The 16,366-nt window shown below is 44.1% G+C and overlaps 1 protein-coding gene across 1 annotated transcript; it reads right to left on the minus strand.

Moving 5' to 3' along the window:
- Window positions 1–1,788: 1,788 nt before the first annotated feature.
- KCNJ2 (potassium inwardly rectifying channel subfamily J member 2) lies at window positions 1,789–13,753 on the minus strand. Its single transcript, XM_083598867.1, has 2 exons — window positions 13,599–13,753; window positions 1,789–7,399 (listed from the first exon to the last, which is right to left on the minus strand). Exon 2 carries the CDS (start codon window positions 7,182–7,184, stop codon window positions 5,907–5,909), a length of 1,278 nt encoding a protein of 425 aa, XP_083454993.1. The 5' UTR covers window positions 7,185–7,399; window positions 13,599–13,753; the 3' UTR covers window positions 1,789–5,906.
- Window positions 13,754–16,366: the final 2,613 nt, after the last annotated feature.

A 16,366-nucleotide genomic window follows, 5' to 3' on the forward strand; every position in this document is an offset into this window, starting at 1 on the left:
CCTGGAATCATCAGTTGGTTGGGGCATGGAGTTGATAATGACAACGTTGCTGGTTTGATCCTTGTATGGCAGTGGTTTTCAAGCAGTGTGCCATGGCACCCTGGGGTGATGGTCAGGGGTCCCATGGGCAATACTGGCCTCTGTCCCTCTTTCCTTCCCTCCCTCCTCTGATACCCTCTCATGTCTCTGCCTCCCAAAGGCTTTCACAGCTGTTTGTTGAAGCAGCTTAGCTACATGTTCCCCAGGTGAATGGGACTGCTCATGGGGTACTGGTTGTCAGGAGCTGAAGCGGCCTTGGAGTAAGCAAGCAAGTCTGCCAGCCCTTGCTGTTGGGAATGGACAGGATTGGTCCCAGGCCCCTGTGAGGAGGCACTTCTCTTTGGGGCAGCTAAGAGACCAGCGGTGGTGGCAGCAGCTGCCCAGAAGACCCCCAAGGAAAGAGGAGAAGAGGGCTGAGGGAACACTCCAGAAGGGAGGGTGTTCAAAAAAGGGTGAGAGGCTGCCAGCTCCGCAGGCAAGGGGTGTCGTAACTGGGCTCCTGAGCCCCACAGGGGTGCCACAGAAAGAATGTAGTTGGTCAAGACAAGAGCCATGGACTCAGAATGGTTGAAAACCTCTGCTATATGGGACAGGTGAATATTTCCGCATTGCAGGAGGTTGGACTAGATAATTCTTAGGGTCCCTGCCAACTCTACAGTTCTATGATCTCCCAGTTGTGGCGTTTTCAGAGTGAAAGAGCATCATGTTAGAAGAAGAGGCAGCATCCTATCTGTTGGGAAGAGGAATTGCAGCTCATGGTAGTAGCCAATGGGAGAGGGCATAATGTTTCACAAGTGTAGCATCAGCAGAGGGAAGGGTTGCAACTCTGAAATGTTATCTATATAAAATGTTCCCTGCACTGGAGAGGAAGAGGCAGACCACTAGTAGGATAGGTTGGTGTTCAGCTAAGGGAAACTCAGAGTAGTAGACCCATTGAAATCAGTGGGATTAATTTGAGCCTATCAGTTTCAATGGCCCTACTCAGCATATGGTAAAAATTGGATACCACCCATCAGGTTTCAATCAGACTTCTGAACATTTAATATGCAAAGCTGAATAAGGTTTTTGTTCACAAACACAGCGAAGCTTCAACTATAAAGGAGTCCACTTTTTAAAAGATGACACTAAGACCACATAGTTTTATCGTGTGTGTGTGTGTGTACACAGTGGTACCTCGGGTTACAAACACCTCGGGTTACAAACACTTTGGGTTACAGACTCCGCTAACTTGGAAGTAGTACCTTGGGTTAAGAACTTTACCTCAGGATGAGAACAAAAATCGTGCGCCGGCGGCAGCAGGAGGTCCCATTAGCTAAAGTAGTACCTCAGGTTAAGAATGGTTTCAGGTTAAGAACGGACCTCCGGAACGAATTAAGTTTGTAACCTGAGGTACCATTGTACACACACACACACACACACACACACACACACACACACTTGTGAAGGCCTGACAGTGACACTTACTAGAGAAATAAGGAGCAAATTAATTTTGTTGCACAAGCTATCCCCTGCCTCAAATGGTGTGATCTAGATTCCCACTGTTCGTGTTGTCATAAATGAGATGGGGCCTGATCATTATCCCATACAGGCTTAGAATGCATAATCTCGTACAGGCTGAGAATCTGCTACAGCGATTGGGACACATCCAAAAAGAGGGTAGCTAGCTGCACATTGCACTCAGGCGGGCAGAGCATGCTTATGCAATCAAGCTGCTGTGTTGCTGCTTGTAAAGAGATTCAGCGTCAAATATGCAAGAATACTTTTATTTTTTATTTTTTTTAAGAAATAATAAAATAAGACATAATATATATATATATAAAAATTTTGTACAGTCCATGATTTGTGCAGTACATTAGGAAGACTTTGATACAAAAGGCTGCAAACAGGAAAATAAGTAAAGGAGAACGATTGTCAAATGCCTGTTGGTTTTGTTCACCTTACAAACAGCTGCAGGACAGAAAATCCATTTACGAGAAGAGAGAGGTCTCTCCAGTTGCCTGTGGGGTGGCAACTGCGCAGCACTCTCCTACCTTAAAAATAATCAACAACAGCAGCCAGGTTTTTGTTTTTTGTTTTTGTTTTTTTTAGAAAAAGAAGACATTACAGTACTTATCGGTTTTTACTTTGCAACCCCACCCCAACAAATAAAAGGAGAGCAAAAATAAGAGAGCAAAAATATCAGATTCAGAACCCTTTGTCTTTGCCAAATGCATGAGCAATAGAATGAATAGTTATGAAGGGGGGGCGTGAATCTGTGACTGAACCATGTACCCAAAGAATACACACATTTTTATTCATTTTAAAACCTTGCACACCAGGCCACGGTTGAGAAACAACAGCAACCCATAGCCTTTGTTGCACGAGCGAGATAATAAGGCTGCAACCCTATACTGTGTGCCCACTTCCTTGGGAGTAAGTCCCCGTTGAAGGAATGGAACTTACTTCTGAGTAGTAGACCTGCCCAGGATTGCACTGTTAGTTACATACAAGAGAAGCCCCCACCCCCATTCAAGTATTTCTAGGGAAAAGGAAAATTACTGCTTGTCTCAAAGCTCTTATTTGTGGCTTGAGGACTCAGGTCTGCATCCAGTCTACATTCCAGTGACGTCAGTGGGGAAATTTCCCATCGGTGTAAGTGGCGAGCGATTGCACCACAAATCTATACTTGCTCAACTCTTTGCACAATTGTCCCTTGTGATCAGCTGCTTCAAAAATAATCTTTCGATAGCTTCACAATGGTCATGGAACCTAAGGCTGAGCCTCCCAAGGCATGGTGAGCTTGTTTGTTTGTTTGTTTGTTTAAAAAGAACACCATGAGGACAATTAAGGGCCAGTAGGTACCATGATATATACATAAAGGAAAGTTTTAGCATTTTTTTTTCACATGCAGAAGCAAACAGGTAAAGACAAAGGGTTATTTGAGGAAGAGAAACATACCTCAGACAAAGAGTGCAATAGATTAACCACTCTCATCAAGTCTGTAGCGATCTGAATGCAAGTAAAAAGGAAAGAAAAAAGCCAATAGCAAGGACAAACACAATCAAGTTAAACATCCATGCCTAAATAAATAACAAAAAAAATAACTCATAGCATTAGAAATCCCATAAGGCTTGCAATTATTTGCTAAAAACCATGCTAACCTGTAGCATCATAGGTTCTAACTGATGCCATCTTGGCCTTTTCTCCTATCGTTTTTCTTTTTTCAATGGACTTCTCTATTTACATTTGGCTTTAAATATGAAAATACTTGATAAACTTTATTTTTAAAAAATGTACATTTTCGTTAAAAAAAAAATTCTGAAAACACAAAACCCTGCTTCTCAGGAAAAGAAAAATCAACTCTGCACCAGGAAAAGAAAAGAAATATTAGATTTGATTTTTTAAAAAAGAAAAAAAATCCCTCTCTCTGTGTGTTTGTTTTTAAAACAAATATATTCAACACTTTCTCAACCCACCTTTCCCTTTAATGTCTCAAGTCTTGCAAGTGGGAACTTTGTGCATTTTGGAGTAGTTTCCTCCCTTCTTTGTTTGACATGTCACTAAATACTCTTTGGTTTGCTCTTTATTTTCCTTTGCAAAATATATCACAATAGCAGCACGAGTCATGTTCAATTGCTTTCATTGTTTCCCTGACCCAGAGACTCCAGTCAGGTTGCCATGCATATTTAGTTCTATGCCCCCCCCCACCTCCTTTTTTCACTCTTCAGAATTAGCCTCAGTACATGGTACATAAACAATATCTGACTTAAGAGGGAAAACAAGCAAATCTGCCTATATAACACCACCTCCAATTTCTGCAGTTTCGGACCCACCAACTCTGCAAAGTTCATTCTAACTGGGAAATGCCACATTACTGAATTTGTCTCCTTCTGACATGGCAACTGTGGCCCGGAAAGCTTCGCAGATGATTATTAGGAACAGCATTAGGCCCAGAACAAGCTATTTTTTAATGGCATACAGGGAGATCCAATACTGTAAAAGAATTTAAGGTTTATTCCCTCAGTTATCACCTTCTTCTTCCACCTGCTGGTAGGGCTCGTACGTCTATAACCTATGGGTGCCACTGAAACGGTACACTTGATCTTACGAGGCAGGGAGAATTTTTAAAGCATTCTTGGCAAGGGGCCCCCAAATGCCATTAAAGCCATGGTTCAGCAGTCGGTCGCAATAGCTGTTTAAAGATTTCAGTGAAGATATATTGCTATGTCTGTCGATCATCCCATCGTGGCTTTATCAAGTTGTCAGAAAACAAAAAGAGGGAACTCTTTTGCAGTATTGTTCCCTTCAAACTCACCTGCCCACCCGCACCCCCCTGACAAACAATCTAGAAAAATTTTAGCATACTTCCCCCCCCCCCATCACCCTGGCAAGGAGAAGCTGTCCCATCGAAAACAAAACCACTGATCTCCTTGCATCAGATTATTCCACGTCAGTTTCCTATCTCCTGGGAGCAGCCTGTTGCTTTGTTCATGGCAGCCTATTACGTATGGTCAAGTCTATCTCTATGGCTGAAACGATGGTTTTGCCAACGTGTAACAAAGCTGGATTAAACGTCAAATGGATCGTAACTATGGCCTTGGTTCCGTTTGATGGCTCACAATACAAGCCTATACATGTCCACTCAGAAGAAAGACATACTGAGTTCAATAGGGCTTTTCCCCAGCTGCCTCTAGGATTGCAGTCCCTGCAAAATCCTGCTCCACTTCTAACAGGGTTCTGTGTTCTAAAAACTGGTCTGGAATGCATGACTTCCCAGCTGACTTTCTGCCACAGTCTTGCTGTTTTGCAAACAGGAAATGACATATGTCTGCTCCCTTTCACTCAGTTTCTTCTCCTCCTCTTTAAGATCAGAAGTTTATTTGCCCAGAAAAGGATGGGGCAAAAAAAGAAGTCTTTTGTTTTAGAATAAGGTGCATTTAAAAAAAAAAAAAATACTACATGCGTAAGGACCTTTGGGGAAGAAAGATAGTCTGAAAGCAACCTGCTCTGTTTAAGTAAAAAGCTGTGCAAATGTGTGCATTTTTTCTCTTTGGTATTCACTTAGGTAGCTTTGAAATCAAAACACATTTTGGATTTTTTTTGGGGGGGGTGACTCCCATTCCATTCCCAAACACAAATTAAAAAATATATATCTTGCTGTAGGCTACTGCATGGCATTGTGTTACATAATACTTCTTATGTAACTGGATAGTACGAAGAGAAATTGATTCTAGCCACCAATCTACTGGCCTCATCAAAAGTTCAGATTCCCTAGCATCACCAGTCACTGACTGACAGAGAGCTTTGAAACTAACAAGTTCAACACTGAGAATTTCCCCCTTTTCTGTTTTTGTTTTGCGTTTTTGTTGTTGTTGTTTTTTTATAAAAGGATATATAAAAGAAAAAAACAAATACTACACTGCGACAAAAAATAATTACAATTTGTGTTCATGTAGTTAGCAGCAACATTAAAAAAATAGTAAGGCCATCTCTTGCCTTTGTTATGCCATTTAAAACATTCTTGTTCCCAAGAGAGAAGCATTTTGGGAGACAGAGAGAGAAAAATAGACGACAAACAATACCACTCAACCAAAGCTTGCCTGCAAGTTCAAGTTTTGTAAAAAATATATATACATAATTTATTCTACAACATATATGCGCTTTCTAGTCACGCACAGACATAGTGCTTCATGTTCCAATTCACGCTTTTGCTGTACCTCCCATGAAGACAGCGTTTTGAAAACCAGCCTAGCAGGACTTTTTGGCCTGCATGCCTATCTCTGTTTGACAGTACCGTCATCTGAAAAACTGTTTGTGGCCACTCCTGCATGTAGCCTGCCCGTTATTGACAGATATATTTTAACCAGAGTGGAAAACATTTCCATCAGTCATATTTCAGATTCCCGCCTTAAAGGCCTAGGCTCTAGGGGGACACCAGCTTGGCTGTGGGGCTCCATCTCTGGCTGTGTGTCTGTACTCGTGCTCTCGGGCACTCCATTGTCACTATCTTCTTCCTCTTTGCCCGTGAGGGCTACTTCGTTCTCGTAGCAAAATGAGTTTGCATTAGAGAGGATATATTTCTTTTCCGCTAAGTCTCTGGCACTACAGAGGGGTGTGTTCGGCACTTCGTACGTTTTGTGGAACCTAGAATAATCCACTTTGTAGTAGTTCTTCTCTTCAAACAGTACAGGCTCATAACGGTGGCCCCAGAGGATTTCGTTTGCCAGATAGGAGCTACGGCACTGGGTAGTCATGGCAGTAGCTTCCACCATGCCTTCTAATATTACTACAATTTCAAAGTCTGTGTTGTCCATATCTTGCTTACTTAAGTCATACAATGGGCTCTCTTCATCTATTTCGTGGACAATTGTAATAGGCGACACCAAAAATATGCGGTCTATCCCGCTGTCAAACCCGACGTTGATGTCGATTTGGTCTAGCGGGATGTATTCTCCTTCAGTGGTGATTCGGGATTTGAGGAGCTGGGCTCTCACGTGAGCTTCCACCAAGTGGCTTTTGCGTAGATTCCCAACCCGCCACATCAAGCACAGCTTTCCATCCCTCATAGCTATCACCGCATTGTCGCTGAAGATGAGAGTTTCATTCCTCTTCTTCGGCTTGGCCATCTTAGCCATCACAGCACCAATGATGAAGGCATCAATGATGCAGCCGACTATCGACTGGAAAACCACCATAAAGACTGCGATGGGGCACTCGTCCGTGACACACCTAAAGCCGTAGCCAATCGTCGTCTGCGTTTCAATGGAGAAAAGGAAGGCCGCAGTGAAGCTGCGAACTTCAGAGACACAGAGTCCTTCCTTTTTATCGAGGTCCCCGTGCAATAAGGCAATCAACCAAAACACACAACCAAAAAACAGCCAGGAGAGGATGAAAGCCAGGCAGAAGATGAGCAACATCCACCTCCAGCGGATGTCTACGCAGGTGGTAAAGATGTCTGCTAGGTACCGCTGTCCTTTCTCTCCCACGTTTATGAACTGAACATTGCAGTGGCCATCTTTCTTAACGAACCGGCTCCGGCACTGCTGCCTGGTGTGTACCTTGCTCTTGCCATTCCCAAAGCCATTGGCAACAGCCATGGTGGCCAGCTTCATGCCGTCCTCTTCCGAGGAAACTATGCTGTAGCGGTTGGTTCGCACGCTGCCCATCGCTTCCGCTGTGGACTGTGGTGCTTCTGCTTTAGAAAACAGTCTGAGTTTCTGCAGAACCCTTTGGAGAAACAGTTTTGAATGCTCTCAGGGAACACACTCAGAGGAAAAAGAGAGAGAAGCCGGGGCCTCTGTCAGACCTTGACTGCGCCAAGGAACCTTCCGATCGTCGCGGCCAACTTAGCAGCCAATCATCTGCCACAAGGAGACATGGCCTGTCATAAAAGAGAGAGAAAAAGTTGTGTCAGCAACTGTTGGGATCGCATTTCTATTTTTCTGCCCCCACGTGATCTTGTACGGATCCCGCTCCCAGCTTCGTTCATTCCAGAGGCACCTCATCTTGTTCTGTAGCAACTCAGCATAGCCGCAGGAAACCACACAGCTAATCTTAAAAGAAAGCATCATCTAATAGCTCGAGTTTTTATATGCAGAATCATAGCATAGGAAGGTACCATGAGGGTCATCTAGTCCAACCCCCTGCAACGAAGGAATGTTTTGCCCAACGTGAGATTATGAGGCTCATGCTCTACCGACTGAGCGATCCCAGGAGATTCGGCCGATACAGGATGACAACTTCAGCCAAAGGTGGTATAATGAATTTAATCTAACACAGTATGCAATGACCAGAAACACATTTTTGCCAGGGTCAGGGAGTGTCTCATTTAGTCATTCTGCAAAAATAAGGAAACAAGGTAACACTCCTTAAACTGCCCAGCATTTTGCTATTGGGGCTCACTTGTCCAATTCTGGTCTCTGGCTGCATAAAACCTTTCTTAAGGGTATAAAGGGGACTCACTTTAAACTCTAGTATTACACTGCCACCAGTATGAATTGCCAATAGCCTGGAATCTTGCTGATTAGTCTTAAGCCATCCATTTTGAGAATCCGAGATCTGAGAATCCTTGATGTGATTTATACCAGTTTTAACATAAGATAGTGGTGCAGCAATAAACCTGCTAGCACATTTGCAAAACTAAGCAGCGTCCGGTATGGTTTCAATATTGGATGGGGAACTGTGTGCATTGCAGGGCCTATCTGACCCTTGAGGTCCCTTCCAACTCGATATTTCTATAATGCAATCCAAGTTTACCCTTTTGCAGTATTTGACATCCCTCCTCTTATTAAATGAAAGTTGTTTGGAAGCTAAGCACTGAATTTTGTTTTCACCTTTTTTCAGAATTCAGTCCACAAAGCCATATGTTGTTAGTGAATCTAAAGCCGCTTGATGCTGGACATTGACATAGTGACAGTTGCAATATGTGTGTTTTTGTAGTAGAGCAAATATACAGAAACGAACCTCATGGAACTGTGAGTGAGATCCAGGTTCACCTTTATTGCGGTGAACCGCAATATGTTGCTTGTGTTTTGTTTTGTTTTGTTTTGACTAATAAATTAAGCAAGCACAGGTTGGGGCCTAAACCAAAATATGGCTGAACCAAAATATACAGACCAACATTCAACATGTATGCAAGTTACAAGGGCATTTACTATAGTAGTGAAACAATGGCCCTGATCCTGCTCTACTCATTCCCAACTAGTCATGTCTATGATGATGCATGTTCTTATCCCACGCAGCCAATCGGATGCTAATCTGCCTATGCATTTCAAAGCCTGCTTCCTTGTCTAGCTCTCTTTTGTTGCATCCATCCATTTTGCTGCCATCCAAATTTCTGCAGCTCAACTGCCTGAACAGTGTGGTTGGAACTTCGTGAATTTGCTATGTGAAGGAGCTGCCATATAGTCAGGACTGGCTCATGTCCCTATGTGTTTGTTTGTTGCTGGGGTTTGTTTTTTTAAAAAAATCTAACCTAGAATGCTGCTTGTTTACTTGAAAAGAGGCTTGCTGTAAGGCACATGTGCATAAGACTGCAGCCACGAAGTCTTAACCACCTCAAGCATATTCAGTCAGAAGTATGGGTCACTGGATTCAGAAGCCTAACCATGTTTACTCAGAAGTAAAACCTATTAAATGGGGATCAGGTAAGTAGGTCTTGGATTGCAGACTTACTCCCTAATGGTTAGGACTATTACTGTAGAGATGTTTCCATTTCTTTCCGTGACTCCTCGTAAGTTCAATTTAAAATGCAGCAGGTGACATAACAGTAGTCTTGCTGATATTTTACTCTTAAAATGAAGAGGAGCACTTGCTTTGCATCATACGAAATTTGACGCGCATCCTCAGTGGGTCAAAACCACAGGTCATCCCACAGCAAACATTCAAACTCAAACAAACATCAAATAACACTACATTTAAAAGTCTAGAATGGCAATTCAAATATAGAAGAATTTTCATAGGTCAAGTGACTCTCAAAGCATGGTTCCAGATGATGCTATATATACTTTTGTCTAATTCTCCAGGTCACAGCTGCATAAGGTAACCTTATATGTTAGGTACTTTCCTAGATAACAGAAAGCAGATCTTCCCATAATAATTACATATGGAAAGTCTAGGCTGGATGTAGGATAGGTCTGTCCCTGGGTGCTGAATGCAGTATGTAATGGGCGACATCTTCTTGAAATTAGTCAAACTTATTATGCTTCATATTTTGGCAGCTTTCAACAATCAAGGGTTATTCAAATGTGCACTAGTTTTCTAGTTAATTTATACCTGTCTGATCATTCGTTTGCAAGGCAAAAGTTCAATTTTTACAGCAACTAATGCTTTGTTTTTTATTTAAACAATAGCTCAGCCAATATCTAACCCCTTAGGCAAAACTACTTTCAGTGTTCAATTTGCACTATTTTACTGTTGATGTATAAACGTAGTCTAGAATATCAGTTTAAGAAAGAATCAGATTTCTGTTTATACACAAACAAAAACAGTTAACTGAAAGATAGCTTCATTGGTCTGCAGATTATTCCATGTCAGAAACCACATCCTATTATTATTGTCATCATGCTGCATGCCCATGTTCAAATTACATTTGTAGGCATGCTGTTTGGGCTGATCTTTTTCTCAGATTTAAAGGAGGAAAACAAGCCAGTTTAAGAGAGGGGAGAGAGAGAGAGACTGAAAGAAGGTCTACATGAGACTTTGGAAAACTACCTTGACCTTTGGCCATTTGATCAAATTCCAAGCATCACTCCAACGTAATACCAGCTTCCTATGAAAGGCCTGCTCAAATTAGAACCCTAGAAATAGCACCAAGTACCTATTACTGGCAGATTTCCACTACCAGCAATAGTAATTGTTCCATATGTTGTACATTTGCATGGTATTATTAGCTAATAGAGTTTCACCACTACGGGCACTCTGCCTCTGGAAGCAAACCCCTTATGTGCAGGTTGGCTAAAATAATTCTTAAACAAAGAGCCTGGGGTTATAACTCTTTCAAGTGTTTATAGACTGGAAGTTCATCATGCAACAAAACTTTGGCATACCACACACAACACTTATTACAGCCTTTATAGGATAACCACCCTCTCTTTTAACAACACAAATTGCCCACTACTGCTCCCACTGTAACTAGGATACAAACAGGGAGCAGGCAGAGGGACAGGTTAACCTTCACGATGAATCTCCAGACAAGGTTGACAATGGGACATTAGTAGTTGCAGAAATCTAATGTCCACAGAGTGAATGGCAAAATTCCTGGTATTTATCCAAGCAGGATCAGGTTCTGGGGATGTTTAGAAGAATGGTGCAAGCATCTAACGCACACATGAATTTTGTGGGAGCCACAGAGACAACAGAACTGATACAGCAGCAGCAGACCTACAGCACAGATGTAGAATTTGGACAGGACAGGGATCAGGCCCTGTGGAATGCTTTATGAGCATATAGCCCCAGCATTAAAAGGGTAGTGCCAAAGTCTCAGAAAATTCTGAACTCTCCCTCCCTTTCAGCTGTCCAACACACACACACACACACACACACACACACACACACCTTCCTTTGGAAATGAAGACACCACTCACTATCTGAAGAGAATGCCCAACACCATTTCTGATGGTGCACTTCCTTCTCCCAGCCACAATTTACCAAACCCATGTTACCAACACCTGCTCTGTTCCTATACAACAAGTTCACAGTACTGAGAGGTGGGTAAAAGTCTGCAGGCTTTTCTCCCCTTCCAAGCTGTTGCTACTTCTCCTGCCTACCAGCAGTCTTCCCACACTCTACTTGAAGAAAAGAGGAGGGAGGGGAGTAAGCTGACTGCGAACCCACATGCTAGAGAAACTCCAGAGCTGGCTCCTCCAAAACCCTAAACAGAATTGGGATCAGCATCTTTCAGAATGAAGCTTCAAATCCAATGCCACTGCTAAAGTTATTAAACCACTGCTGTATACAGTGGTACCTCGGGTTAAGAACTTAATTTGTTCTTAACCTGAAACTGTTCTTAACCTGAGGTACCACTTTAGCTAAGGGGGCCTCCCGCTGCCACCACTGCACGATTTCTGTTCTCATCCTGAGCAAAGTTCTTAACCCAAGGCACTGTTTCTGGGTTAGCGGAGTCTGTAACCTGAAGTATTCCGCAACCTGAAGCGTCTGTAACCCGAGGCACCACTGTATTGAGCTAACCTCATGCAACCTGAACATACCCCATAAATAAGTTCAACGCATTACATTTACTCCCTACTGCCTCTGTAGATGTGTTCTGCATGTATGTGTTGACAGATGGAGAGAGTCGGGGGATTTCCCCCCCCCCCACTTCCACCCCAAATAATGGGCTCTGAATCTGAGCAAACTGTGTCTAGGAACTGCGTCTGGGAGGAAGCTTTGGGGCACAAGCAGCCTTCTGAATTTAAACACATTCACGCTTGTTTGAAAATTGCAGTGATGAAATAGGTGAGAAGCATTCTTAAAAAGAAAAAAAATCAGCACTTTCAGGCTGCTCAGGGTTGAGCCAACAGGGGGAGAGAAATAGTTAATGAGCAAGCAGCAGTTATTCCCCAGTTGTCGCTGCACACCTCTGCTGAGGCTGTTCAAGGCACATGTTGCTAAGTGAACCTAACTACTACCTTCCTGTGCCCTGAGTAAACAGAATGGCTGTGAGCTAGAGCTCAAATAAATAATCAGAGCAATGCCCTCCTCTTCAAGTGGTTCAGGAGTCTATTCTGCCTTCCCCTTACTGGCAGTCTATTAATATTCTCAGCTTAATTTTTAATTGTTAAAGCACAACAATGCACAGGACTGCCCCTCCAATACCTCACTGCAACGGAGGACCAAAACAATGAGGGTGGTTTTAAACAACAATGCCAACAACAAGAAGAAAGTTTGTAGAAGGAAGTGTGTGAGAGGAAAGGGGGAAGGATGAGAGGCTTTTGATCCCAGATCCTGCTTGTTTGGAGAAGATGGCAAGATATTTCTAGATGATGACAAAGTAACAACAAATGACCAGAGTCATCACCAAGAAGGGGGGGTGTCTTTGGCAAGCTGCTTAAGATGGAAAAAGAAAGAAGTGCAGAAAAAAAGGTAAGGGGCAGAATATAGAAATTATGCACAGTGAGAGAACGAAAGAATCTGGGAAGCGAAAATATTGGGAGGGGGGGAGAGTGATAAGGAAGAGGTTTTCCTCACAATAGTTTTTTCAGCTGCAGAAGCTGCTTCAAGCTCTAAACATTCCTGCTACAGCACAAACTATTTTCAGATGGCAACGTCTGTAACAGGCTACAGCAGAGCCAAAATGATTTGTTCTTTATTTCTTATATTTTGCCGGGGGGGGGGGAGCCCTGATGAATCAAGCTAAAGTGATGCAATCTCTCCCCAAACGCAAGACATGCTGATCTTTTCTTTCGATGCCTGCTTTTGGCATGGAATAATACCAAGATTTTTAAAAAAATATATAATAAAATAAGAGGGGTGGGGTACAAACAATCCACAAGTTGCTTCGGAGCATCTTGGGAAAAGGTCGACATGTGGTATTTTAGGCTCTTTTGAAATATGTTTCAGAGCTTCAGGAGGACCTAAGAGGTCTTGATGCTGTGACCTATTCCTGAGTCACAGCATAGTTGCAAACCAGAGGCAAAAAAAGGAAATAGCAAAAATAATCCAGAGCTCAGCAGAGCTGGCAGCATTTTTTATTATTTTTTTTGCTAAACTCCATCCAAAACAGTCCATTGCAAAAGCAACTAGATGCAGTGAAAGTTAAGAGCACAGAAGAACCGCCAGCAATCGCAGACAAATCTACCTGCAACAATTTCAGCAGCTACTGAATCTGGTACCTGAAAGCAAATTTATAAAACGTTTCCATTTTTGGACCTCCGGGGAAATCTCCCTGCTGCAAGCAAGCAACAAACCATTTCTTACTTCTTTCTTTCAAGACCCTCAAGCCTATTGATCTGTGGGGGCTATAGGGTTACATTCTGACTCAAAAGAGCAACAGTTCGCAATATTCCTCTCCATTGAGAGGTGCCAAGCCACCCCGCTTCCCGAAGGTCAAAAAAGAGAGAGAAAGAGAAAGGCTTCCTTACCTGTCGGTGGATTTTAAGCTAGGCAAAAATTATATTGTTAAAAAGGGTGTTAGATCCAGAGGTGAGCAAAAAAGGAAAACCATCCCAAAAGCTCTTCCTAGCCTCAGCCTGCCGCTGGCAAGTGATACAACGGAATAAGCTACTGCCTCTCTTTTGAGCGCTGCCCATGTGATTTTTAATACCGGCTCACCAGTCTCCGCCCACGGGGGCCTCCTCGGACCAATGAGCGCCGGGGGGCGGGGCCGGGAGCGCCTGGGGCTCCGGGGCCGCGGCTCCGCTCCGGCAGTAGGAGAGAGGGGAGCGGAGGGGACGGAGCTGCTCCCCGGGACTTCCACCCGCTTGCGCCGAGCTCCTCGTCCAGCAGCTCCGGAGTCCTGCTGCGGCTCGGAGGGAACTGAACGCGGGTGGGTGGGAAAGGGGTTGCAGGAGGACCGACCCCGGGGGCCATGCGCGTCCCAGCCCCGGTTTGCTTACTACGGGGCGGGTGGGAAAAGGGTAGGGAGAGGGATGTCCCCGCTGCGCCCTCGAAGCATTTCTGGCCCTGCGGGAGGAGCCGTGGAGCGGCCGGTGGCGGTGGATGGACGCGTGGCGGGACGTGGGAGAGCCCGAGAGGGGACTTCTACCATGGATGCTTCAGTGGAGATTGCTGCATCGCAGGGGGGTTGGACTAAAGGACCTTTGGGGATCTCGTCTGACTACAGTTCTGTGGTTCTCCGCGCTGAGGAAGTGCGGCAGGGTCGGGAGGAGGGCGCGGTGTCCGAGAAAGAGAGAGAGAGAGAGAGAGAGAGAGAGAGAGAGAGAGAGAGAGAGAGAGAGAGAGAGCCTTCAGTAACTTGGGGGGGGGCACACGTCTGGAGGAGCCAGGAACTGAGAGTCTTGCTCACCCTAAAGAGCAGCGCACAGGCGATGATGGTGATGGATCTTGGTTGCCTTTTTAAAAGCTTGGACGTGAGGGGTTTTTGCAGGTGGGTTGACACCAAAATATGAGGCAGAGAGGAACAGAGACCTTAAAGCAGGTGGTCTGGAGAAGAGAGCTGTGTGTCTAGTGAGGGGTTGGGGGAGGTTGTGTGAAGGATCAAAGGCAAGTTCAGGGTTGCCACTCCTTCTTTTCCCCCTTTTCCTCCCCCTTGGCAAGAGGTTTAAGCAGAAATTCATCAATCGCAGGAATAGGGAGAATGGCACCCTGCTGGATTTCGTCCTATTAAAAGGGTGCAGAGCAGGCGCCAAGGAAAAGGTGGCAACCCTTGGGAAGTGGACTGGGGGGAGCGCAGGAAAAAAGGGATGGTTGGGGAGGAAGGGTGCCTGTGGGAGTACAATCGAGGACTTCTCACACGCTCTTTTAAAAACCGGGATTGGGGGCAAAAAACTATGGGGCGAAGAGAAATTATGAGGGGCTGGTAGAGAATTGCACCTGAGGTTGGATTCTGGGGGCGGGGGGTATGGAGAAACCGGAGCAAAAAACTGGGAGAAGATGGTGTGGGGGGTGCTGTGTGGGTTGCAGAGAGAGATAATTGGGAGTGTTGGTGGGTGGAATTGAAGGGAGCTCAGGGGAGAGGCTGAATGGCAGCAAAGTGATGTAGGCAGAGAGTGAGTGAATGAGACATTAACAAAGCAAGGAGGGTCTTGTATTTGTGGAGGAGTAAAACGGCTGACGAACGTGTGTGAAAAGCCGAATGCCTTGCCCTGGGAGGAATGGAGACAAAGAAAAGCTGAGCCTCTGTTAACAAAACGCAGCAAATTAGCAACAGTTAAAATCGTGGTTGTGTAACTATTGTCCCTAAAATATCACAAAACACGTTCAAACAATCAAGCTGTGCAATCAAGTTATTAAAGTGACTTCATCTCAAGCACCCGTTTATTTTCTCTCCCACCCACCACCCGAAATGGCCCTGTCACCAGCTAATTTGTCCAGAAATAAATAAATCCGTGGCCACAGTTATTCCAATCAGGTAGTAAGACACTGAGCATGAAAGGTACAAATTCTGTTCCTTATAGCCTCCGTCATCCTATGTCCATCTTTAAACTAGAGGTGGAATCATCTTATGCAGGATATTTTAGAGTTCCACACCTACTCATGTCCTCATATCACTAAATGTTTAATTGAATATGGAGTTTCTATCAGTATGTATTTCTGAAAATGGGGGAAATGTCTACTCATTTCTCTCTTCTCCCCTCCTGAGAAATTTGCAGTTGGAAACATACAGAATTATTTTGTGTGCATAAGCCAATGTGTGCCTCTCATGTAATGTGTCTATAGCCAGTTTTTCTCATCTGTGCATTTTGTTGCTATAAACAGACGAGGTGCTGTTCTAATTCTGTGCATTATTGTTTCTTTTAGGGTCCAGTGAGGACCTGGATAGCTGAATTGGTTAGAGGGGTAGTGCTGATAACACCAAGGTTGCAGCTTCTATCCCAAAGCTCAACAACTTTGGGGTAAAATTGTGAAAAAAGAAAAAAGCTCAACAACTTCAATCCTTAAAAAAGGTCGACAACTTTGGTCGGCCCTCACGCATGTTCACTTCATCAAATCTGGCCCTCTTTGAAAAAAGTTTGGGCACCCCTGGACTAGATGGTCCTTAGAGTCCCTTCCAACTCTATGATTCTACATGATTTAGACTTAAGAAATAGGCCTTCAGGAAAGAAAGGCTAAAGGTCAGTACACACAACAGAAGATCAAGAATACATCTTGGGTGGAATGTATACAGTGGTACCTCCAGTTACGAACTTAATCAGTTCTGGAGGTCCATTTGTAACCTGAAACCACACGT

This window comes from Podarcis filfolensis (assembly GCF_964270895.1).
Source record: "Podarcis filfolensis genome assembly, chromosome: 2".
Classification (NCBI taxonomy): Eukaryota; Metazoa; Chordata; class Lepidosauria; order Squamata; family Lacertidae; genus Podarcis; species Podarcis filfolensis.

What these genes read in the sequence shown, in the direction of transcription:
- KCNJ2 (XM_083598867.1), bottom strand. Translation starts at nt 7,184, where the DNA reads ATGGGCAGCGTGCGAACCAACCGCTACAGCATAGTTTCCTCGGAAGAG.